Source organism: Typopeltis vanoorti, chromosome 7, assembly GCF_054136105.1.
Source record: "Typopeltis vanoorti isolate ZY-2024b chromosome 7, IOZ_Tvanoo_1.0, whole genome shotgun sequence".
NCBI lineage: Eukaryota > Metazoa > Arthropoda > Arachnida > Uropygi > Thelyphonidae > Typopeltis > Typopeltis vanoorti.
Window position 1 is genome coordinate 29,197,341 of NC_143555.1, and position 25,386 is coordinate 29,222,726.

At 37.3% G+C, this 25,386-nt stretch overlaps 1 protein-coding gene across 2 annotated transcripts in view; it reads right to left on the reverse strand.

Annotated features, from left to right (window-relative positions):
- The window catches only part of LOC150104544 (ras GTPase-activating protein-binding protein 2-like), a 284,999-nt gene that overhangs the window by 220,477 nt on the left and 39,136 nt on the right, over positions 1-25,386 (reverse strand). The window contains exons 3-4 of one of the 2 annotated variants that reach the window (XM_090395757.1): positions 25,033-25,105; positions 12,770-12,871 (exon numbers count right to left, since the gene is read on the reverse strand). In XM_090395757.1, the coding sequence (XP_090251883.1) occupies positions 12,770-12,871; positions 25,033-25,105 (175 nt within the window). The remainder of the gene's footprint in view (positions 1-12,769; positions 12,872-25,032; positions 25,106-25,386) is intronic. The other variant, XM_090395758.1, reaches the window with a different exon arrangement.

Sequence of the window (25,386 nt, forward strand, 5' to 3'; positions counted from 1 at the left end):
GTAGGATTTGTCAAATTGTGCAAAATAGTCATTGATAGCCTTGATGACATCCTCGTTTGAAGAAAAATTTCTCCCACTGAGCCAAATTTTTAAGTTTGGGAACAAGAAGTCACACAGAGGCCAACGGGACTAGAATTGAGTGGAGAAATTACTGATGCTATTTCAGATGAACATTTGCCATGGAAAGATTTATAGAATACACAAGTTGCAGAAAACAAACATCTGTACAAAAGTGGGCAGAATGAGTTGGTAAGAGATGGGTCATTTATCAGTCTAATTGCTCTCCTATGTAATAAATCAAGCATTTTGAGGGAGCTCTTAAGATCCCCACTCCAAATGCGGACTTGTGATTTGTATTAGGTTAGCAGTTCTTCAGAGGTGAAGTAACATCTTGAGCAAAAGAGAAATCCTCATTTTTTTTGAAGTTGAGGATGCAATGGTTGTGATGTGTTTATGCTAAAACAGGCTTGATGTCAAGGTAATTCCAAGAAGAGAAATCTCATCTTATCTGGAAATTTCAGTGTTAGCAAAAATAATATTGGGGGAAAATAGTTCTTTTTTGTAAGAAATAACACAGAACTGGGTTTTACTAGCATTGAAATTAATGAGGTTATCTGAGCCCCAGTGGAGCAAAGCTTGGAGATCAGAATTGAGGGGTTGTGGCTTATGTTCTATAGGTTGAGGTGAGTTGTGTAGAGTAAGATCTACCAAATGAAAGGGAGGAGTGCAATGTGCTGTGATCTGCAAAACTGTGTATTCGTCAACTGAAGTAGGTCAACAGAACTTTGTGGAACCCCAGGCATTAGTTGAATGGTGAGAGGATAAGGAACCATCCACCATCACACATAGTGTGCATCCAGACAGAAAGCTGGCAATCCAACTACAGAAGTCCTGAGATGGACCAAACGATAGTAGCTGCATAAGTAAGCCTTTGTGCCAGACCTGGTCAAAAGCTTTGGCGATATCATGTGCAACCACATAAGATTCACCAAACTTTGCCAAGCATTTGTCCAGAGATGCGTGATGTATGTGAATAAATCTTCTGTTGATTGGTAGCTATGGAATCCATACCTGTGGTCATTTATTAGCTGGGTAGCTTCAAGGTAGTGTAGGAGTTGAGAATTGATGGTTTTCTCCATTACTTTAGATAGGAATGAAGTGAGTGAGATAGGATGGTAATTAGATGGTAGTGATTTGTCACCCTTTTTGGGAATGGGTTAAATATATGTCAATTTCCAGGCTGTGGGATAGATACCAGTGGAGTAAGAGAGTATATGCAGGAGGCATAGGATAGGAGTCAATTCTAGTGTACAAACTTTCAGGATGATTAGAGAAATGCCATCAGGACCAAGGGACTTTTTTTTGTGTCTAATTTAGACAATAGTTTTCTGATCTCTTTTTGGCAAAAGGATATAAGGGTAGGCTGACCATACGTACCATTTTGAATGGGACAATACTGTTTTTTTTCTATTTCCCAGCTGTCCTGTCATTTTAATAAAAATGTCAATTTTGTTCCATTTTTAATAAAAATTATAAATATACTTTAATATTGATCAATCATAAATTATTATTCATAACTTATAATTGTATATCAATATCATGGATACTAGTAATTTGTATAACCATGGAGTCACATTGTTTGATACTAAATATCGATATGTGCAGTGATTTATTCAGAAAAAATAAAAAAATAAATAAATAAAATAAAATACATGTTGGCAACATTTGCATGTCTCAGACGCGGTGTCTGTTCTTCTGTAGCGTTGGTTTTTGTTTTGCCTGTATGCTAACCGGTCGCTTTGTTATTCAATGCCGGTAGTTTAAATTTCATATCTCCTAAAGTTTTAAGCCTTATTTTTTAAAGCTTTAAGTTTATCCTTACAATGTCAAAGAGGTGGAATTGCATTTTTAACGAGGATCTAAAGAAAGAATTCAAATTTATTTAACTGGACAAGTGTACAAGTGATGAAACAAAAGTACAGATTTTTTCTGAAATGAGCAAAAAATGCCTAGACTTTCAATACTTTTGTAATATTGTAGAGTTTATTCTTTGTCTTCCAGGAAGTACAGAACCTGTTGAAAGAATATTTTCTGTTATGAACAGTATGTGGTCAAAGGAGAAATCTAAATTAAATGTTGAGACAATGAGGGCTGTGTTAGTTGTAAGACAAAATTGTATCATGGAGTGTGAGAAGTTTTATGATAAAATGTTGAAAGACCAAAATTTGCTGCGTAAGATCATTTCATTGGAGAAATATTCATGGTACGATCGTGGTGAAATACAGTCCCCCTCTACATCTACCTAAATTTTTGTATGGGTTCTGTCACTGAAGGATAATGGTAAGCTCAATATGTTTATGTAATAAAACTTTTTTTTATTGTCTTACTTTTTTCATTAATGCAGAATATTACATAACACCCATCCCATTTTTGCCATCCCAATGTCTCGTTTTTGTCTCAAGGAAATATGGTCAGAGGGAGTGGGGGGGAGCATTTACCACTGTCAATTATGTGTGCATTGGAGGCAAAGCGTGAAGCCAGGAGAGTTTTTTTCTGTGGGTGATGATGCAATAGAGCCATCTGGGTATGATAGAGATAGGAATAGTTTTCTGGGAAAAAGTTACAACCAATTACTTTGGAAAGAGACCAAAAGGCTCGGCTGCCATTTGGGCAGGCTGCACGTTTCCTGTTTTTCTTAATTCACACTATGTTTTGGAAACATTGATAGTTTTCTTGCATCTCTTTCAGGCTTGGGTATAGGCACTAAGAGAATGGGAGTTCTTGATGCAAGCCAGTTGTGGTATGCTTGATTTTTCATTTATACAGCCTTGGCACATGTTTTGGTGAACCACGGTTCAGTTAGGGGGATAACATTTCAGAGCAAAATGTGGAGATTGCAAATTTCCCTGCCAATGACTGATTACTTTGGTGATACGTTCAATGCATATGTTTGGATTGGAAGACCAGAAACATGGTCAAACCATGGGAATGAGGCATAGAAGTCAGGAAAGCAGTCCCACTTGGCACTGTTATAGTGCCAAAGTACTCTAGTATGGGAGTGGCTGTGTAAGTGTTGTTGCATAGGGGAGAGATGAGCACTAGATTGTGGTCAGAATTATCGGGGGGGGGGGCTCACTATATTTACTGTGCATTTGGAAGGGTCATAGGTGAGGATGAGAGATCAAGGGTGTTTTGGGAGTGATTCAGGTAATCTGGTATTCTGGTTGGCATGTGATCAATTTGTGTAAGGTCATTAGTGATGGCAAATATTTCAGCATCTCTGCCTGCAAGATCTATACAACTGCAGGAGGAAAGCCAGTAGGTATTGTGGACAATAAAATCTCCTAGGAGGATGATTTCATTGTTAGGAAAGTGGGACTGGAAAAAATCAATTTTTAAAGAGAGAAAATTAAAGAGGTCAGAGTGCTTGGTGGCATTAGGGAAAGAATTATTGGAAGTAGTAGAAAAAAGAGTGCGAGAGTTAAGAGAGTCAGTGTGGCAGAATGAAGGGCGAAGTACTGGAAGTGGGTAGGAGGAACGACAGGATCATGAAAATGAAACTGGTCTTGGAGAAGAGCAACTGGTCGTCTTATGTGTATACGCCCCATAAGTTGGCTGTACAGCAGAAGAGAAAGATGAATTCTGGAACGTGCTGGATGAAGAAATGAGGGAACTGGCAGAAAATGAGATGGTGATTGTCAGAGGAGACTTGAGTAGACATATAGGGAGACTGTGAAAGGGTGCATGGTGGCCATGGAGTGGAAATAATGAACCAGGATGGAGAGAGAGAGGATTTTGGACTTTGCAGTAGCATTTGATCTGACAATTGTGAACTCTTTTTTCTGTAAGAGGGAAGAGCATTTGATAACATTTAGAAGTGGCAACAATAGTTCACAGATTGACTACATTTTGACTAGAAGAAAACATCTTAAGTCAGTAACAAATTGTAAGGTAATCCCAACAGATCAAGTGCCACAGCAACACCGGCTGATGTGCGCAAACTTTAAAATAAAGTCGAAGATAAGAACCTTTGGAAACCATGGGAGGAAGCAATTAAGTGGTTTCGCTTAAAAGAAGAGAGTGTGAGAAACAGTTTTAGGGAGAAAGTGTTAGAGAGGATTTTGGATGGACTAGAAAGTGTACAAGACTGGTGGAGACATAATTCAAAAGTAATTCTAAGCTGTGCAATCGAGGTGCTTGGTGAGACATCTGGAAAGATTAAAGAGCAGAAGGAGGGTTGGTGGTGGAATAATAATGTGCAAGAAGCAGTGACGGCTAAGAGGGAGGCAAAGCAGAAGTGAGATGAGTAAAGAGTGGAAAAGGACAGAGAGGAGTACAGAGAGAAAAAGCGAGAAGCCAAGAGAGTTGTTGCACAGGCGAAGGCCATGGCATATCAAGAGCTTTATGATCAATTAGAAACAAAGGAAGGACAGAGAAAGATTTATCGATTGGAAATGTAGAAATAAGGCATCAAAGGATATCGTACATGTGAGGCAGATCAAAGACTTTGTAGGAAGGGTATTAAGGAGGGATGTGGATATAAGAAACAGATGGAGAATATACTTTGAAGGGCTTTTGAATGAAGAAAATGCAAGCACTCACAGAGAAGATGGGGAGCCTTATGAGGGGATGGTGCCTTCCATGCCTCCACTGGGCCCCTGACAGGATCCCAGTGGAGGCATGGAAGGCACTGGGGGAAGAGGGAATTGACCTGCTGTGGGACCTGTTAATAAAAGTTTGTGAACAGGAAAATATACCTGTTTCATCTACAAGAGTAAAGGGGATGCCCGAGACTGTAAGAATTATAGAGGAATAAAGTTGATGTCCCACACAATGAAAATCCTAGAGAGGGTTCTTGATGGAAGACTGAGGAAGGAAGCGAAGATTGCAAAAGGAGCAATTTGGCTTCATGCCTGGTCAATCAACAACAGATGCTATCTTCAGTTTACGACAGATGATGGAAAAGTTTCGAGAGGAAGCAACGGGAGCTACATCTGGTATTTATTGATCTGGAGAAAGCATATGATAGAGTGTGAAGACAAGAGTTCGAACCTGCCTGAGAGAGACAGAGAGTTTTCCAGTGATAGTTGGCTTGCATCAAGGGTCAGCATTAAGTCCATTCTTGTTTAATATTGTGATGGAGGAGGTGAGAGAAGATGCGCCTTGAACTATGTTGTATGCAGATGACATTGTGCTGTGTGCAGAATCAAGAGAAGAAGTAGCAGCTAAACTGGAAAGTTGGAGGAAAGTACTGGAACAGAGAGGTATGAGACTGAGCAGAAGTAAGACAGAGTATATGTGTTGCAAAGTGGATGGCAGTCAGGAGACAGATCTGGAGCTGGAAGGAAATGTCATCAGGAAGGTCAGTGATTTTAGATACTTAGGTTCAACAATGAAAGAGGATGATGAGGCTGAGAAGGAAGTGAGATGCAGGATACAAGCAGGATGGAGGAACTGGAGAGAGATGGCTGGAGTGCTGTGCGATAAGAGGGTGCCAATCAATCTAAAAGGCAAAATCTACAGGACAGTAGTGAGACCAGCTATGACGTATGCTATGGAAACTGTGGCCCTGAGGAAAAATAACATCAGCAGGATGGAGGTAGTGGAGATAAGAATAGTTAGATGGATGTGCGGTGTGACCAGAAAGGATCGTCTGAGAAATGACTATGTAAGGGGAATGGTGAAAGTTACAAACTTAGGAGCAAAGATACAGGAGGCAAGGTTGAAATGGTTTGGACATGTGATGATGAAGGAGGAAGGGTATGTGGGAAGAAAGGTCATGCAGATGGATGTGCAGGGAAGAGGAAGCGCAGACGGCCACAGATGAGATGGAGGGAGATGGTGAAGGAGGACTTGAGGATGAAGAACTTGGATGTAGCTACAGCCCAAGACAGGAGGTTGTGGAGGAGACTCACCACAAACAGCGACCCTACTTAAGTGGGAAAAGCTGTAAAGCTGTAGAAGAAGAAGAAGAAGAAGCAAAAAAAAAAAAAGAGTGTGAGAGTTAAGAGAGTGAGTTTTGTTGCCATGGTATGATAGAGGAGAGCTAAGAAGGAGGGCTAAAATAGCATATGACTCAATAGGTAGGCTATGCAGGAGGAAGTGGTGTGGAGTTTGTCGATGTGTGGAATGAGTTTGTCAGGCAAAAGGACTTATGCAAGAGTTTGCATCTAAATGGATTTGGTGTTTGGAGACTGGAAAAGTGTTGCTGAATGAAATGAAAGTGGATGTGCAGAATCAGGGAAACTAGAGTTTTTGAATAAGCTATTGAGTGGATATGCAGACATCAGTGAAGCAGCAGTTGAGTGTAAGAATATGTATAATATGCCTAAGTTAGTACCACTGGTAACATACCAGAAATGGAATAGGTAGTATAAAGCATCAGGATAGCAGTGGGCCTAAGGGGCTTTTGCACTTTATGTACACCAATGCCAGGAGCATTCGAAACAAGCAGGAGGAATTTTTGGCATTTGTTGGCTCATTTTGGTCAAAGGTTATATGCATTAGTGAGACATGGCTAACAGAATATGATATAGTTAGTGGGATAGAATGTGAAGAGTTAGCAATGTGAAGGAGGATAGAGAGAAAAGAATGGGGGAGGAGTGTTATTGATAATAGCTGATAAACTGCAACCAAAGAGAGTAGAAGTTCAACTGCAAGCCAGTGAAAATAGCACATTTGAGGCTATTTGATGTGAGATTGAGGCCAGCAGAACAAAATATACAGTTGGGAAGGAAAAGATGACGGAGATAGCATGCATTGCAAATAGACTCAATGAGTGGAGGACAGGTAATTATTATGGGGGGGGGGGGGGGGATTTCAACTATGAGAACATAGATTAGAAGGAGGAGAGGACACATGGGAGGAAGGAAATGGATTTTATGCAGTTACTAAGGGATAATTACTTGAGACAGCATGTAATGGAATATACTAGGGATTCAAAAGTGCTCAATCTGAGAATTGAGATCTGAGAATTTGTTTATAACAAATATGACCACATTGCCACCAGTTAGTAAGAGTGATAATATGGTCTTGACCTGGGAGGTGGCGAAATGTGTGGAATTTTCAATTAAGATTAGGTATATGTGGAATTACAGAGCTGGTAGTATGACAAGCTTAGGAGATTGCTTGGATCGGCACCATAGCATGTAAAACTGCAAGAGATGGATGCTGATAGTGCAGATGTATTTTTTATGTTCTTCCATTCGGATAGCAGCTGATCTTCCTGTCTGTAGGCCAATTTGCAGGAACAAGGAACTCTATATACACCTGGAACTGAGAGGGGAGGGAGTTTGTCTTTAGTAGCAGATAAGGGTAGCTAGTTTGAAGTGGAGTTTAAAGTAGTGCAAAGATTGCATTTCTTTAAGATTCTGGGTATGTTTTCTGATGTGCGTCAAACATGAGGATGGTGATAGCATTACTGAAGTCTTTCTGAAGAAGGTCGTGGGTTGGGGGAATGATTCGTTATTTGTTGATAATGTAGGAACGGTAACCATTAGATAGAAAAGTGCATTGCATATGATTGAGCTCTGTTGCAAGAGAGGTCTCATTGGAAGGTTATAAGGTCTATGGGTTAGTGTTTTTATTACACCATATTGTTGAGGGGGGGTGATTTCCTAAACTGTAAAGGACAGTTTACCATTAGGTAGGCAGGTGACCAAGTTGTCTAGAAAGCCCAGACTATTATTAGTTTCCTTTTCCCTAGTAAATTGGATTCTAGGGTAAAGGCTATTGAGGTGACAGAAAAGTATATAATGATTCTGGGCCATGAGACTAAATAGAAAAGACATCATCTACATATTGCAACCAGATAGAAGGTTTAAGAGGAACTGAGTCAAGAGCTTATTTTTCCAAATATTCCATAAAAAAAATTGGCAAGGAGATTGAGAGGGGGAGATCCCCATAGAGGTACCCTCTGTGGAGATCTCCCCCTCTCGATCTGTTTGTAAATTTTATCCTTCTAAGAGAAATAACTGGAATGGATAGCAAAGGAAAAGAGGTCAATGATATCAAGGGGAAAAAACTTTTTTAAAAGCAATAAGGTGTCATTTAAGGGAATGTTAGTAAACAATGAGGTGATGTCAAAACTTACTAAGATATCAGTATCATTTTCAATTATATTTTCAATGGAGCTTTTAAAATGGGAAGAATTTTTTTATGTATGAAGTGGTATGACCAGTAAAGGGGCAAAAGATATTGCTGACTGTTTATAGCATGGAAAAGCAATGGTATCTACTGTGGGTAATAGGGAAGAATTGGGTATATAAATCTTAGGTACATCTGGAGTGGATGGCAACTGAAAGATTTTGGGTTTTTTTGTGATATCAAGAGGCCAGGAAGAAACTTTTTTTTTTGAGTAGACTTTTTAAATTCTTGATTTACAAGTTTGTGGGATTAAAATCTAAAAGTCTGTAGGTGGAGTGGTCTCTAAGAATGGTATCCATTTTCTTATTGTATTCACTGGCTTCAAGGATAATGGCAGCACTTTCCTTGTCAGATCTAGTAATAACTGGGCTGTTATCTTTCTTTCTTTCTTAATCCTCCCCTCTTCTATTTATTACAGTGTCGAGGTATGTATTCTTGTAAATGCAACTGCAATCAAGGATAAGGTGGCTAGTCCTGTGCCTTGCTGTTATTTTTAAGTAGTTTATTAAGGCCATTGAGCTGGCAAGACGATAGATTTCTTTTTGGAGATGAAGATCTAGAAAGTGAATTGTGACATCAAACCTAATGCTATTTCTCAGTAGCAAAGTTATGGATACTGCATCTGATGTTGAACATTAGATCTAGTAATGGTACTTGTCGAGGTGTAATGGCAAAATTGTGGCAGAAACTTGGTACACAAACAGCAGCTTTGTTAAGCCTTTTTGATGGAAAGTTAACTACAATATGAAGAAGCTACACTTGAGGAATGGGGTTTAGAATCCAAAAGTATGTTGTATTTATTGATATGTTTATTTTTTATGATCACAAATTCTTTTTTGAGCTGAAGCTTCTGAAATATTAAAGAATCTGTATCTGTAATTCTATTATTTTTCTTTTTAATATTACTTACTTTTTTAATATTTCTTATTTTTTTACTATTCTTTTTAATATTTTATATGCTGACCATGCCTTGGATACAGCTTACAGAATCAATTGGAAAAACATCATCCATGCTCCATCACAGTAAATTCAGAAGAGAAAGATTATTTTTAGAATCTTCTGCTGCTCTTAAAAATCAGCCTAATTTAATTAAATATGGTTGCATAAAATTTCTGAAAATATGGGAAAGACTAATACTTCGAGGTCCCAGTTTACATCCTAGGTCCCCAACAGGTGTCCATAGAGGACCAGGCTGCGGTCTTCTGGTGTAATGTTTGTTTTTTTGATGAAAATGTCCAATATGCTTTGATTATTCCTCTTCTTCTTTTCATCATAAATTTGTTTATAGCAAGCAAACGCATCATGTACTTTCCTTTCTACTAATAAGTAGTGTTCAACGTTGGGGTCCATCTTCAGCCATTTTGAGAACATTGCTAACTGCAGAGAACGTTTCTGCAAGACCCTTCACTGTAAACTGTTTAAATACCTCTTCTCTTTTCCCTCTTCTTTTTCTCGTTCTTCTCTTCTGCAACACACTGTTCCTCCAGTTCGACCAATTCTTCGTTGACCAACTCTTCAGGGGAACTTTCTATGAGTTGAACTATGTCGTCATCATTCACTTCGAGATTCAGATTGTTTGCTAGGCCCACTATTTCTTCACTTAATTTACAAAGGTCTTCGTTTTTTCCAAAACTTCCAAAATCGTGCGCAAACCTTTTTAATGTCTTTTTCCATATGCCACTCATACATTGAGAGGTCACTTCGTCCCAAGCCACAGCAATATTTTTAATAGCATGAGAAATATTGAATGTTTTCCAGAATTGCATGAGTGTCTGGTCATTTCCTTCAGTGGCAGAAATGGCTTGTGAAAAAGTTCTCCGTAGATAATAAACCTTAATAAACACTGCAAGAACTCCCTGATCCATCAATTGGATCAATGAAGTTATGTGTGTGTGTGTGTGTGTGTGTGTGTGTGTGTGTGTGTGTGTGTGTGTGTGTGTGTGTGTGTGTGAGAGGGGGAGGGAATGACCTTGAACTTGGTGAAGATCACCGATATAAGACAGAAGACCTGAAGCATTATCTAGAATTAATAAAATTTTAAATTCTACATTTTCTTTCACACAATAGCTTTCCATTCCACTTACATAAAAGTTGATTAAGCCAACTGTAAACAATTTTTGAGTCATCCATGACTTCTTATTGCTCTGATAATGAACTGGAAGAGTATGCTTCCTAATGCAGGAAGGAACCCCTCCCCATCAAGAAGGAACCGAGGTTGGTCACCTCGGTTCCTTCTTGATGGGGAGGAGGTTGAGAGGATCCAGAGGCGAGTGACTAAGATGATAGCAGGTCTATGGAATGAACCATATGAGAACAGGTTGAAGATTTGTGGGTTGCAGAAACTAGTTGATAGGCGAAAAAGGGGAGATATGATTGAGACATTCAAATTGCTAAAAGGATTCTATAGGATTAATTCAGATGATATTTTTGAGATCAGGACTGGTGGTGGGAGAACTAGGGGACACCCATGGAAGCTGGGCAAGAGTGTGGTTAGCAGGGGTGTTAGAGCTGGGTTCTTTACTTTTAGAGTGGTAAATGAGTGGAATAAGCTGCCAGAGTCTGTTGTGGGTGCTATGACAGTGAGCGAGTTCAAGGCAAGGTATGATAGATACTGTGAGAATGTTGAACAGCTGTGTGAACATGATGTTTAGGGCCTCCCTCAATGAGTCTAAGGACTCCTGGAGTAGCCCGTGGTAATAATAATAATAATAATAATAATGCTTTTGGCTTGCAGATTCTCACTGTGCCATATCATAAATGGTTTCAGTTTATATCTAACTACATTATCCCTAACAGAATCATAATATGATCTTTAAGTGCTTTGAAACCAAGCATAGATTTTAGCTTTTTGTGGATGAATGTCAGCTCGGGCATTTTTTTCTGAAACAAAGAGGTCTCATCTCATCCATATTAAATCTCTACTGTGGCAAATAATTTTATCCAATTTCTCCACAAACTCTTTGGCAGGCTTCTCACTAGCACTTGCAGATTCACCATACAGTTTTTTTATACAGCGCAAAACGCTACTTGAATTCTCATGAACCGACCAGAAGAAGCATTGAATTTGTAGTCATAATTGGGTCCTGCTTTCTCCTTCAACATGGTGAAGAGACTTAGTGCCTTAGCAGTTATGGTCACAGTGCTAAGGGGTATGCTCTCTTGGTTTAGGTCCTCTATCCATAATGCAAGTAGCTTTTCCATATCATCAATAGGACATTTTTGTTGCTTCATCACTATCGTTGAGTTAATGGAAGCAGATCTTTCAGCATCTACGATTTTATCCTTATTTTTCAAAATGACCATCACCATAGAATGAAGTCATGTGCGATCAAATTGACAGGCTTACCAGCTTCATGTTGCTTTATAACTTGTAACTTCATTTCAAGATCAATTGCTCGCCTCTTTTTCTGTGATTCTTCACTAGGTTTTTTGATTGGACGTGTAAGGGCCATTGCACAAAATATCACAAAATATTTAACAGGTCCTATCAAATCCTTCCCAATGTAATATACAGATTGAATAACAGTACACAAAATCAACAGAACTGTTTGAAGACACATATCGAGGGAGGTTGCACTGAATGTGCTGTTGCCACTGTACATGATGCATTGTTGCTAAATAGAAATCTTTCGATTTTACGCTTGCTTGCATCTTGTTCAAAAGTATAGCCGAAAACGTTATTTATTTCCTTATGGGATCACAGACGTATCTTCGAATGGACGTAAGTTGAGGGATGACAGTACTTACTTTTAATCATTTCCTAGTACTGTTTCACTCCATTAAACGTTTATCATGACACTAAGATACTTTTGGATTTTGCTAAGGCTTTTGACAGAATATGGCATGGAAGACTGTTTCATAAATTGGAGAATATGGGTTTGGATTATAAAATATTAGCATAGAAAACAGGATGGATGATGATAGATATCAAAAAGTGGTATATGAGGGATGTGAGTCTGCAACCAGTGGTGTGCCACAAAGATCAGTCCTTGGTCTACTGTTACTCAATCTGTATATTAATGCCATTGGGAAGGATTTGACAGGTGACATACAGCTATTTGCTGATGATGCAAGGATAGGTAGGTTAACCAGGAATGCTGCTGATATGCAGTACTTGCATATCAGCAAATGATTTGAATAGGATGGAATTGTGGGAATGGGAAAATGGATGTCAATTCAATGTCAGTAAATGTAAAGACATACACTTTGGCATGATTAGATATCCAATGTCATATTATATTGATGGAATGATGCTACAAGAAACTGATTAGGCTAAGTATCTTGGAGTGTTAGTAGATAACAAGTTGAAGTTCAGGGGGGGCATGTATCAAAGATTGCAAATACAACTCAAAAGATAATTGCAATGCTGAAATGAATTTTCTCATGTAAAGGATGTCATTTTGCCTCTTTACAAGGTCTTGATAAGACCTCACTTGGACTATTATATGCAGGTCTGGAATCCTTAAACTCTAAATCAGTACCAACAAACAAAACGTGACTATGTAACTTTTCATGAAAAGTAAAAAATATATTTGTGATAAGTCATCGATATATACAAAAATAAGTCAGGGGATTTTCTAATTATCTATATTATATTTTAAGCAAATAACAACAAAGAAATTACCTGTACAACTATACCATTATTTAGTGTTTCTTGACTATCTATATGAAAAATTATTGCATGACTATCTTGAATATTCATTATTTTTAGCATCCTATTAATTTCCTGAAAATGGAACTTCATTTTACAAGATATTCAACAGAAGTGACATTTGCTAGAATTTTAATTTTAATTAGTAATGAGTAAAATGAATAATTAATAAAATAAAATTAATATCAGTTTAGCAGTTTACCATCAAATATTTACAATCGATTTAAATAATAAACATACAGAACAAGGACAAATGTTGCACATCTTATCTTCCTTTGACATCCAGGCTCAATGGCCTATCAGCCAAGTAACTTAGCTTCACAAAAATCCAATTAATACTACAACAGGACAGTTAATCATATTAATGCCTGTATGTCTGTGAATTGCATATTTTCTGGCTGGTTTGTCTGTCTTGCAGAATAAAAAAAAACAGTCCTATACATGCTGGCTAATTCATCTTCTTATGATCAAACCATTCCAGCTAAAGAGAATTGTTGTTATTCAATGAGCTACAGAGGTTAGGTTGAACAGAAGACCTTCACCTTCTTATCTCTTCCTGAAATTTCAAGCAAACATAATTATTATTATTATTATTATTATTATTATTTGACACCTCCAGACACTGCTAATTAAATATTTAATTATATTAATATTTTGCAATCAGTTTCTAGACACATTGTCATCATCAACAGAGCTGCAATAAAATATATAAGCCTTCAGAAAATTGAAGAAGAAAATTAGACAACCAATAATAGTGAACAAAGTTCATTATCACTATTTTCAAAGGGCAAAACCAGTATTAATGAGTTCAGTTTGAGAAATATTTAGACAAAAATTAGTGGAAATGGAGAGTAAAATGAAATATATAGAGGATGAAATTGGGCAAACGAAGATGCAACTGTTGAATATGAATGCAAGATAATTAGAAAGGAAAAGAGATGCCAAAGGTGCTTCAAAAGTGACTTCTGTAGAGATTCAATTTAGAAGTGTAATCTAAATAATGGATAAAAAAAGTATAGTCTTAACTGTAGATATGCAGCTGTTTGCAGATGATACAAAGTTGGGAAGAACTATACAGAGTAGAACAGATGCCGCCTAGTAGGAGTAGGAGTCTAATATAATGTTTGGGTGAACAAGTGAGTGGAGCTTACAGTTTAATCTCGCAAAGTATAAGGTCTTGAAATGTGATAGGCATGATTGGAATACAGACTATACTATTAATGGGAAAATCTTTTTGAAGGAGGTTGAGGAGATTAGAGATTTGGGAGTGGTTATGGACAAAGACTTGATGTGGAAGAACCACACTGCTAAAACTGTGAGAACATCATAATGGAAAATAATAATAGCAATAATGGTTGGCGGTGGACAGTAGATGGTGTTGGTGTAGATGATGTGGTTCGATGTAGTTAGAGGATTGAGTGGTGAAGACAGAGAGTTGTAGAACAAATGACCTCCCTCGATGAGTCTGAAACTCCCTGGAGGTGTCAAGTAATAATAATTATTAATATATTTATACATTTATAATAATTAAATATTGATAATAATATTATATATACAGGGTGTTCGGGATAAATTTGACAGTTTCGTAAGGAAAAAGAAAATCTTCTTTGTATCTATTAAATTTAATGAATTGACAAAAAAACATTACAGGCAGAGTTAATTACAATACTATCAACAAGATTTACTCAAAATAACCACCATTAGCATCGATCACAGCTTCAATTCTGCTTCGGAACCTCGAACAAGCTGATGCTACAGTCTCCCTGGGAAGGGCCGCAAAAACTGTTTTAATTTTATCCATTAACTGGGCTTTTGTATTACTGGAAGTGCGATTGGTGTCTTTTTCAACTGCGCCCCATACAAAATAATCCATGGGGTTAAGGTCTGGGGAGTTTGGAGGCCAAACATTTGGACTGGTGAAGTCGTAGAAATTTTCAGACAACCATTTTTGACTTTTCCCAGAGGTGTGGCAAGGGGCCGAATCCTGCTGCCATACATACGGCCTACCATTGGCTACCCTTGTTATCCAGGGCTTGACTACAGTTAGCAACTCCACGAACAAAGCCCGAATTCCAATGCCAGGGTTCTTCAACACCTGTTCCTGCAGATTTGCGAGGAATTCTGCTGTACGAACGCAATCAGATCGTCTGCTAGGGATCTTTCTTCTTGCTACATCCTCGTAGTCACCATTGCAAGTCTCTAGTTCATGCCTGATTGTTTTTACTGTATTCAGGGAGCATTGGGCAGCAGTCGTAATATCCTTATTTTGATGGCGGGCACGAATCATCATGATACAAGTTATTCTCTTCCATGATTCAGGTGGGTTCCAGCTATCCATCCTTTCTGACATCTTGTATGTGAATGAAGAAGGGTCCAAACTTTTAAATGAAGAGAAGTGTGTGTTAATACATGTAACTTACGGAAAAATATAATTAATTATAAATATGTCAAATTTATCCCGAACACCCTGTATATATATATATATATATATATATATATATATATATATTATATAATAATATTATATATTATATAATAATATTATATATAATATAATAATAATTAATAATAATTAAAAATTGTTAAATATGTATGTGGCCTTGATCAAGCCATATACAGAGATTCTAATGGGCAACAGATGTGTTCACCTGGTTTACATGGGGATGAAGATATTATTATTATTATTATTGTTATTACTACATTACTACTACATAACACCTCAAGGGGGTCCAAAGACTCATCGGGGGAGAGTACCTACTCTACAACTCTCCGTCTCCACCACTCCACCAGCTGACTACCTTTATCATCAACACCAATGCCATCCACCACCATCACCACCACTAGTAGTTTCACAAACAAACATCCATGCCCACGACAGGATTCAAACCCACAGCCTTTTGGCTGGAGAGCGGATACGCTAACTACTTGACCAACCAAGCCAGCACTTGGCCAAGAGAGAATCTAGAGAAAATTAATATTATTTATGTCAAAATTTCTGGAAGATAAAAACTATGTAGACATGGAATGCAAATAAAGAATTTACTAGCTCAAAATAAATATTTACAAGCCAATGTTTCGTTAGCTTAAGAGAGCATTATCAAAGGCAATTTAAAACTACACATTCACTGAAGACAACAAACCAAAATTTTGTGTGTGTGTGGGGGGGGGGGGGTATGGTAAACTGAACATATGAGGGTGAGGGAAAAATCTGCTTGCATTGTAGCTAAAGTATTGAGAATGCAAGAGCACCTTCTTCTTTTCTTCTTCTTCCTCTTCCACAGTGAAACTAATTCAAGGATGGATAGGGAGAACCTGTGGGCCAAATGGCAAAGACATTATCTATATATTATTATTAGTATTATTATTATTAATGTTTATTAATAATAAAAAAAACCTGAAACACTACATGACATTAACAAGGAATTACTTCAACATCACCTATCGAAACAACAGAGACACATATCGTATAACACGACCTACAACAACTCTCTACATCCCCACACCCTTCAACAACTCATATGGTTCTTTTGTAAGATCATATCAGATACCCACGCAACTCAACAACCTACCAAGAACGATAAAACACGTAGATAACTACAGAACATTAAAAAACAAACTCTGGAAAATATACCAACAAAGTTAAGAAACCATTAACACTAATATACACATCGCAAATCACTAGCATCCAATGCCTACATCCCATACATAAACAGTAGCAACAACACAAATAGTGAAGACTAAATCCCACCCTCTTCATAAAAGCTAACCCAAGCTTTGAAGTAGGTGGGATTAACTCTTTCTCAATTATTATTATTATTATTATTATTATTATTCTGTATACTCTGTATTCAAAAATTCTGTATAGTCTTTATTGTTAATATTAGAAGAACATGTGTTGTAAATACATAATATAGAAGCAAAAAAGTATTATTAAAAATTTTAATTGAAATCCAATGTAGAAAATGCAGCACTTAGTGCTGAATTCTTTAAAGTTATAAGTTGCAATGTCACTTAAGATGTTTATTGTATGTGTAAATATTTTAGCAATCAATAAAATATTATCATTATATTATCATTAAAAAAAATAAAATAAAAAATAAAAAATAAAAAAATATTATTCACATCACGTATACAAATTATACATATTATACTATTCAACTTGTATAATTATGATCAATCAATGCACAGTACAATGTTACAAAATAAAATTCAAGTATCACTATCATATTCTGTTGGTACTAACACTTATTATGGCTATTATTTTATTATGGTTAATAAAAAGTTTTCTCATATATGCAAGTAGAATATAATATATTTCGAATGGTTTCAAAGTTATGACAAGTAATTGGTTTAGAGTAATGTAAGTTAGTTAATACAAATATGTGTAACCAAGCCATAGACATACTGGTTACTAGAAAAGTAATTAGCTTAAAACAGACACTGAGAGTCCGGGGACCACATCTAAGAGGGCTCCCTTACCAGTTATAATAATGTACATGTTGATATTTTAATTCCTAATTGAATGAACCAATTTGTAAATCAATATCTTAATTGGTTATGACATATGAGTTATAATGATCTTTTATACTATACATTTAAAATAATTGTCAACATTTCCTTAATCCCATAGTTTCTCAATCTTTTTCCGAATACATATTCTGAGGTTAGAGATTTAATTTCATTCGGAAGTTTATTATAGCTACTCATCACAATGTACTTGAAAGATTTATTAAAAATTTCTTTGTTAGCCTTAGGTACTTCCAGCGTGTTTCGACCGCAGCGCAATCCATAGTCTACATTATATACCAAGAAACTTTCAGTGTTTCTTTTTACATATAACAGACAACCATAGAGATATAGTTTCTGAAATGGTAGAATATTATGAAGGATATACAGATCATTGGTTGAATGTGCAAAGTCAGTAGTAGTTATGGCTCTAATTATTTTATTTTGTATTCTTATTAATGGAAGCGGATTGTTATAATAGTCTCCTCCCCAACAGGTAATACTATATTGCAGTGAAGAATTTACCCAGGAATAGTATAAACATCTTAAGAATGCTACATTTACAAATTATATAACATAATATATTCTATTAATTATGAACCTAAACTTATTTGTTAAGAAAGTGGTGTGGGAGTTCCACTTCAAATTGCTATCGATACGGGGTCCCAAATACTTGGTGGTTTTTATTTTTTTGTATATTTCAACCAAACTTTGGGCTTAAGGAGGTGGACTGAATTAAATGACAATGATATGATGTATAAGTTAGCAATAGAAAGTGACAGTGGGGAGCCCAATGCTACAAAAAAAAAAAAAAAACATAAAAAATACATCCAGAATAGAGAACCAAAAAAGCAGACTATCTCAAGATGCTTAAAGAAAGACCACTTCATAATATGGAAGCCAGGATACTACACAAATCCCAGTTTAACTCCCCAACCAGCCATGATGTTATTATTATTATTATTATTCAAGCCTCCATGGAGTCAAAAGACTCATCGTGGGAGATCCTTCCTAAGAACATAAAGTATGTCAAGATTCATCGAGGGGAGGTCCCTCTTAAGCAACACAAAGTCTATCATACCACTCCTTAAACTCATTGACCATTCTCGCTCTCACCACTCCATCAGGCAATGCATTCCACAGTTCAACCACCCTCCACACAAAGAAACCACTCCTCACCCTCTTGCTCACAGTTTCCTTTCGTAACTTCCAGGGATGGCCTCTTGTCATCACTCCTTCCCGCTGTTCAACCAAGCGAAAGAACTCCCCCAGTGTCAACCCTGTAACCACCTCTCAACAGTTTAAAAGTCTCAATAATATCACCTCTCCTTCTTCTATCCACCAAACTCTGCAGTCCACATTCCCTCAGCCGATCCTCATAACTATCATTGTACAGTCCTGAAATCATCTTTGTCATCCGTCTTTGTATCCTTTCCACAGTTAATTTATCCCCTTCAAATCCTGGGGACCAAATCTGAGAACTATCTCTGCAGGTCAGTGTCCTTCTCATAATTGCAGCAATCCTCTGTGTTACCTTCACAACCTTTGCAATATGTCCCCTAAATTTCAGGTTTCTATCAATCATCAATCCCAGATCTCTTGTCTCCCCTACTTCCTCCAGTATAACTCCTCCCATAGAGTTATGCTGTGTCCCATCGATGTTTCCCAAACCTCAAGACCTTACATTTTGCTGCATTAAACTGACAACCCCATTCATTTGCCCTTCTATCTATCTTATTCAAATCCTCTTGCAAGGCTACCACATCTGCACTATTACTAATAATCATTCCCAGCTTCGCATCATCCGCAAACAACTGAATATCCCCTTGCAATCCACTGGCAATGTCATTGATAGGTCCTAGTACTGAACCTTGTGGGACCCCACTTGTGACCCTCTGCCTCCTTGAAACTGCTCCACCATACTCAACTCTCTCTGATACCTATTAGACAGCCAATCCTGAATCCAGTTGACCAATCTGACATCCAGACCCAAGTGCTGCAACTTAAATATCAGCTGATCATGTGGCACCCTGTCAAATGCCTTCGCTAAGTCTAAGAAAATGGCAGTATAAGTCTTTCCCTCATCTAATGCTCTTGTAACTTTATCATAAAAGGCTAGCATATTGCTAAAACAGGAGCATCGCCTTAACAAATCCATGTTGACGCTCACAGATAACATTACCCTCATCTGCCCAATGCTGTATATGGTCCCTCACTACTTTCTCCAAGATCTTACTAACTACTGATGACGCACAAACTGGTCTATAATTAGACACTTCCACTCTGCTAATGCCCTTATGCAATGGCACACTCTCCTCCTGTACCTCTAAACCTTGAACCTGCCCTACCCCTCTAGCATTAAAACTGACTCCTCCAGGATGAAATACTCCAATAAAGTGTTCATTGAACAGTTCTACTATGTCCTCTGCATCAATCACTCTATTCCCATTTTTATCCCACAATATCATTCTTCCACAGTCATTTCTCCTGCTACTAGCCACATATCTAAAAAATTCCCTAGGATTTTCTTTGGATCTTAGGGCCAATCTCCTCTCATATTCCAATTTCACTTTTCTTACCACACTAGTCACTCTTCTGGCCTGTTTCTTATATTCTTCATGCATCTTCTCTTCACCTGTCTCCTTATATCTCTTCCATAGCCTCTTTTTCACATGCAATTCCTGTTTAACATTTTTGTCATCCACTTTATTCCAAATTGTGTCCTCTTCTTCTTCACTCGTGGTATACAACTTACCATTGCTGCTAACAAATATTCTTTCACAATTTCCCACGCACTAATGATATCCCAGCCTTCCAATTCCTCCCTCCATGAAACTTCCCGAAGTTGACGTCTAAGACTATTATAATCACCTGCTTTATAATTCCACATAAGTTCCCGTCTCTTTGAGACTCCTGCATGTCTATTCATTTTCCAAGTCAAAACCATATGGTCACTCTCTCCAACAGGTGGGAGAGATGTCATCTCAGTTATTATCAACTCTTCTGATGCTATAACCAAATCCAAAACTCTTGAACCTCTTGTTCCCTCTGTTACATGTTGCCTAAGACATTTGTTCCTCAAGAATTCTAGAAATTCCATTCCCCTATTGCTACATGCATCTTCCTTCTCCAATTTATACTACTGTAGTTAAAATCTCCCATAACAATCATTCTTCTTGCACTTGCCAAACTTAACTGTCTAAACATCTCCTGGTCCCCATCCTCTGTGCTCCTGGGTCTATAGCAACACCCCACTAAATATCCTGTCTTGCCTACCTCTACCTCACACCATATGCTCTCAAAATCATTTGTCTCACTTCCTTCCAAAGCCTCCACTCTTAGAGGACATAGGTCATCACTTATCATAAGCAGTACCCCACCACCACCACGTTTTCCCCTCCTATCCTGACGAAAAATGTTGTACCCAGCGACTTCCATTCCTGTTATTATATCCCCTTCTGTCAACCACGTCTCAGTGATCCCAATTACTTTTGGCCAGGCTGATGCTATCTGCGCCACCAATTCCTCTCCCTTATTCCGGATACTCCTGGCATTAGTATAAAGCATATAAATGCCATTGTTTCTATACCCAGCATTATTCCTTCTAGACTCCACTGGGCTCAGTGTTATCTGATGTCGTCTCCCTTCTAATAAAGTATCCATTCCCACAAGAGGCCACCCCTGCTATCATCCTCCCTGGATCACACTGACTCGTTCAGAACAGCAATCTTTCCAGATGCCTACGTTCCTCCTCATTCAAATGTAAGCGGTCTCTCGCATACAATTCCTCTCTTTCCTCCAATGCACTCCAAGCATCCACATATACCAGTCCTCTCTTTTCACACATTCTCGCTATTATGCCATTCAATATCACCGCTCTTCTTCTCAGCTCATCATTATCATACCTAGGCAACATGCACACTATTTTTCCTCTCTCTGTCTTCTTCCGTACAGCCTCAAGCAAAAATCTCATATCTCTCGCTGCCCAACTTACATTACCACCCGAGTCATTTGTTCCTACCATCACAATCATCTCATCCACCCTTTCACCTTTCTTAATTGCCATAGCCACCCTTTCTATTGTTCCTCCTGGCAAACACTCCTCACGCATCCTATCTTGAACACCATGGATCATTGAGTCGCTATACATTATACCTCTTACCATTCCCTCTCTCCTATTGTTTCCATTCTCTCCTATTGTTTCCATTCTCTCCTCTTCTTTCATTCCCATAGGTCTTTCTCATTCCCTCTCCTCTACTGCTATTCTCTCTTCTAGCATGCCCATGCCTCTCTCTCGTACTGTTTCCATTCTCTCCTCTTCTAGCACTCCCATACATCTCTCTCATTCCCTCTCTCCTACTGTTTCCATTTTCTCCACTTCTAGCACTTCCATATCCCTCTCTCATTCTGTCTCTCCTACTGTTTCCATCCTCTCGTCTTCTAGCATTCCCATACTTCTCTCATTCCATCTCTCCTACTGTTCTCTCCTCTTCTAGCACCCCCCATACCTCTCACTCATTCCCTCTCTTCTACTGTTTCCTTTCTCTCCTCTTCTAACGCTCAACAAAATTCTCTCTCTCTCCTACTCTGATTCAGCTTGCATTTATCTCTTCCATTCTCCTAATCTTATCTTTCATACTTCTGCTCTCATTCACAAGACATTCCACCTCCTCTTTCAGCTCATCTATCTCCCTCTGCAGGTCAGTCACTCTTAATCTAAATTCACTCTCCCAAACAAAACCATCTCCTAAACTTTCACAGTCACTCATGCCTTCCACACTATCAACTATTATTTTCTCATTCATATATATATTTTTTTCATTCTCTCCTATCACACTACTTGTCTTCCTACATTCATTCCCCGTTCCTGGAGCAACAAGGTCAGATATTGATATTTCAAATGCACTTATTTTCTCCCATAGCTGTATGTTTATAGACGTACAGCTAAATCTGGATACGATTCTGTAACACCCATTGAATAACATGGATAAGAAGTGCAATTTGGTTTCACTATTTCATCCACCATGACAGTAGACAGTCACACTGTCACCCTCCATGCATGTGGAGGGTGACAGTGTGACTGTCCTTGTTATCCAGATCAATTTGTTTCATTGTCCTTAATGAGTGTGTGGGGGGGGGGTTTAAATTGTTAAATTTAATGCTAGCTTAAACTAACAAAACATTGGCTTGTAAATAATTAATTTAAGCCAGTAAATTATTTATTGGCATTCCATGTCTACTTGTAGTTTTATCTTCCAGAAATTTTGACATGAATAATAGCAACAGATGCAGAAATTTTAACATAGAAATAGAGAAGATTAACTAAATCAGTATCAAGTCTCTGGAAAATGGGACACGAAGACAGACGACAGACTGAAAAAATACAATTTGCAGAGACTTGTGAATAGAAGATATGCTTTTGTACAGATGAAGTTTAAGAGTGTAGTTAGCAAGGGTATGAAGATAAACTTTTTTGCTGGAGGGTGGTGGATGGGTTTGCCAGAGATGGCTGAACTGCTGACAAACTCATTGGCAAATGAGTCAGAGAAGAACAATAATACATATTTTTGACACTCTGGAGATGTCCCCAGGAAAAGAAGAAGAGAAAGAAGAAGAAAGGATTGAGACATGTTGGAATGCAGTTGTTGGCAGGTTAATGTGGAAGAGGTTCTTCAGAGAGCAAACAGAGACAGGAGTAGAACAAGAGATCAGTCATGAAAGATCTATAAGGAGGATGTGAGTGAGGGAGTGAGGAGCAAGTTCTTTGCATTGAAAGTGGTGAGTGGAGAGAATTGTCTGAGAGTGGTGAGTGCAGAAACTATAAATAGATTTAAAATACAGTTCAATGATCTTTTTGTGTGAAAGTTTGTACCTCTCATGAAGAGTCTTTTGATTCCCCAAAGAAATGACATTAATAATAATAATACCCTCGAAAACACACCCACACAGGAACCGATCTTTCTGCCTTCAGTGTCATTTACCTTTAGTCTTTCCTGACAAAAACACCTCACATCAAATTGTGCATCAAAAAAATTTAGTTTAACAATCAAAATGCTACTTTTTATCCACTCAGATATTATTCTGCTTGAAATGAGGCACCAAAAATTAATGCTGTGCAGATGGAAATGACGTGATCGATCAATGATCCATCTCTAGCAGACACACTTCAATCATCCCACAGATGATCCATTTAACATTTAGGGCTCTTCTTCCGGTACTTCTCTACTGAACTTGCATCTATTATTTCTTCACTTTACCCTAACCCTGTTAATACACACTGAATATGCTTCTCTTGTTTCATTACAAATGCCTCTACGCTCTAGAAAAACCAACCTTCCTCATGAAGTGAAGAAGGTTGGTTAATAAATAACTTAAGTCTCTAACTTAAAAACAGTAGCTTTCTTTTCCCATAACTCTTGCCTACATACACTACTAGTGTGTTGTAGGTTTTGCAAACTGGTGGGCATGTAATTTATTTATATATATATATATATCAGTAGTGTCACGTGCCCATTTCTGTTGGGTGTGCTATTGTGTGGGTTATGCAACCTGCACTACAAATTTCACGTCAATTTGACCATATGCATGGGCGTCCGCAGAAAATTTTACAGGAGGGGGGAGCGGCAAAGCTTAGAGACAAATAATTACATCAATAAATTTTTATAATTATTGATGTAAGTAAATAATTACATCAATAAACATCTTTTAGCATTTTTTGATGTAATAATTTGTCAATGTAAACTATGAATACATTATTTTCAATTTACATCTATTTTGATGATCTTTAATTCTTGGAAGAAAAAGTATTCAGAATTAATACAGTTTTTAGCACAATTTCATATATAAAAAAAATTGACCAGCATATTTTATTAAAAATCAACTAATTAATCATAATAAAACTAACAAGCAAAATAATATTAAATTGCATACACTTACCTTTTAAAAATGTATTTTTCTGTTTAAATTTGTTTCACTATAAATTTACAATTCACACTTCACTCAGTGATTCACTAAACACAGAGGGCAAATGAATACAGTTCATTTTTTTCACAAATCAGAAAAAAGATGAACCAAAAACAGGAACATGTGCTTTATTGCTGCAATAAAACACGTGTTCTATGGCTACCCAGCCTTGGACTGAAACAGGCCAACCCATAATAAAATTTTAAGACAGAAAAAGCATCCCATGGTTGAAGGTGTAAGGTTACATATCTCAATCACTTTTATGTTTATAATTTGTGGAATTTTTTACTCGATCCTGGGAGGGGGGATTCCCCCCCATTGTCCCCATATCATGTGTTCATCATGACAAGCCATGATGAACACATGATATCTGTGACAATCAATCAACAACCATGGGTTTACTGCCCGTAGGCATCTGATGCCATCTTGATATGATTCTTCCATTGCTTTCAATTTTGTGCAAGATGACTCAATTTGTGTACAGAGTTTCTGAACTATTTGATGATGTCATCACCCCATTCTCTGTAACAATATTATAAGTTTAATATGGAATCCAGAATGAGACAGATAAAATGAACACCATTTAAGATAATTGGTATACTTAAATAAGAGAGTAAAGGTGGAAAATAAGGATAAATTAGAGGAAGGCAATTTTTTTTATTTTAAACAGATTTGAAATTTCTATTTTGAAGAATACTGTTATGTAAATATTGTCTGATTAAATAAATTATCAGAAATATATAAATGATTTATACTCTTTCCACTACCTTCTTTCCTATAACTTCTTTTCCTGAAGAATCTTGTACATCATGCAGAAACAGAGATTTTTCTCCATAAAATCTACCAAAAAAAGAAGTAGTAGTAGTAGTAGTAGTAGTAGCAAATAAACTATTAAAGAAATAAAGTGAATTACTGTGTAATTAAACATATCTTATTAAAATATTTAAACCTGAGAATATAGTAAAAACAAAAGTAAATGAATATATCAACAGTGATGATATTATCATTTTGATGGAGAAAACGTGTGTTCTAGTTCTAAAACATTAATTACAAAAAAGAATTTTGGTAAGGTAGGCATCACTTTTTCATAATTAGGAATCGTTTTAGAGAGGATTTCGGAT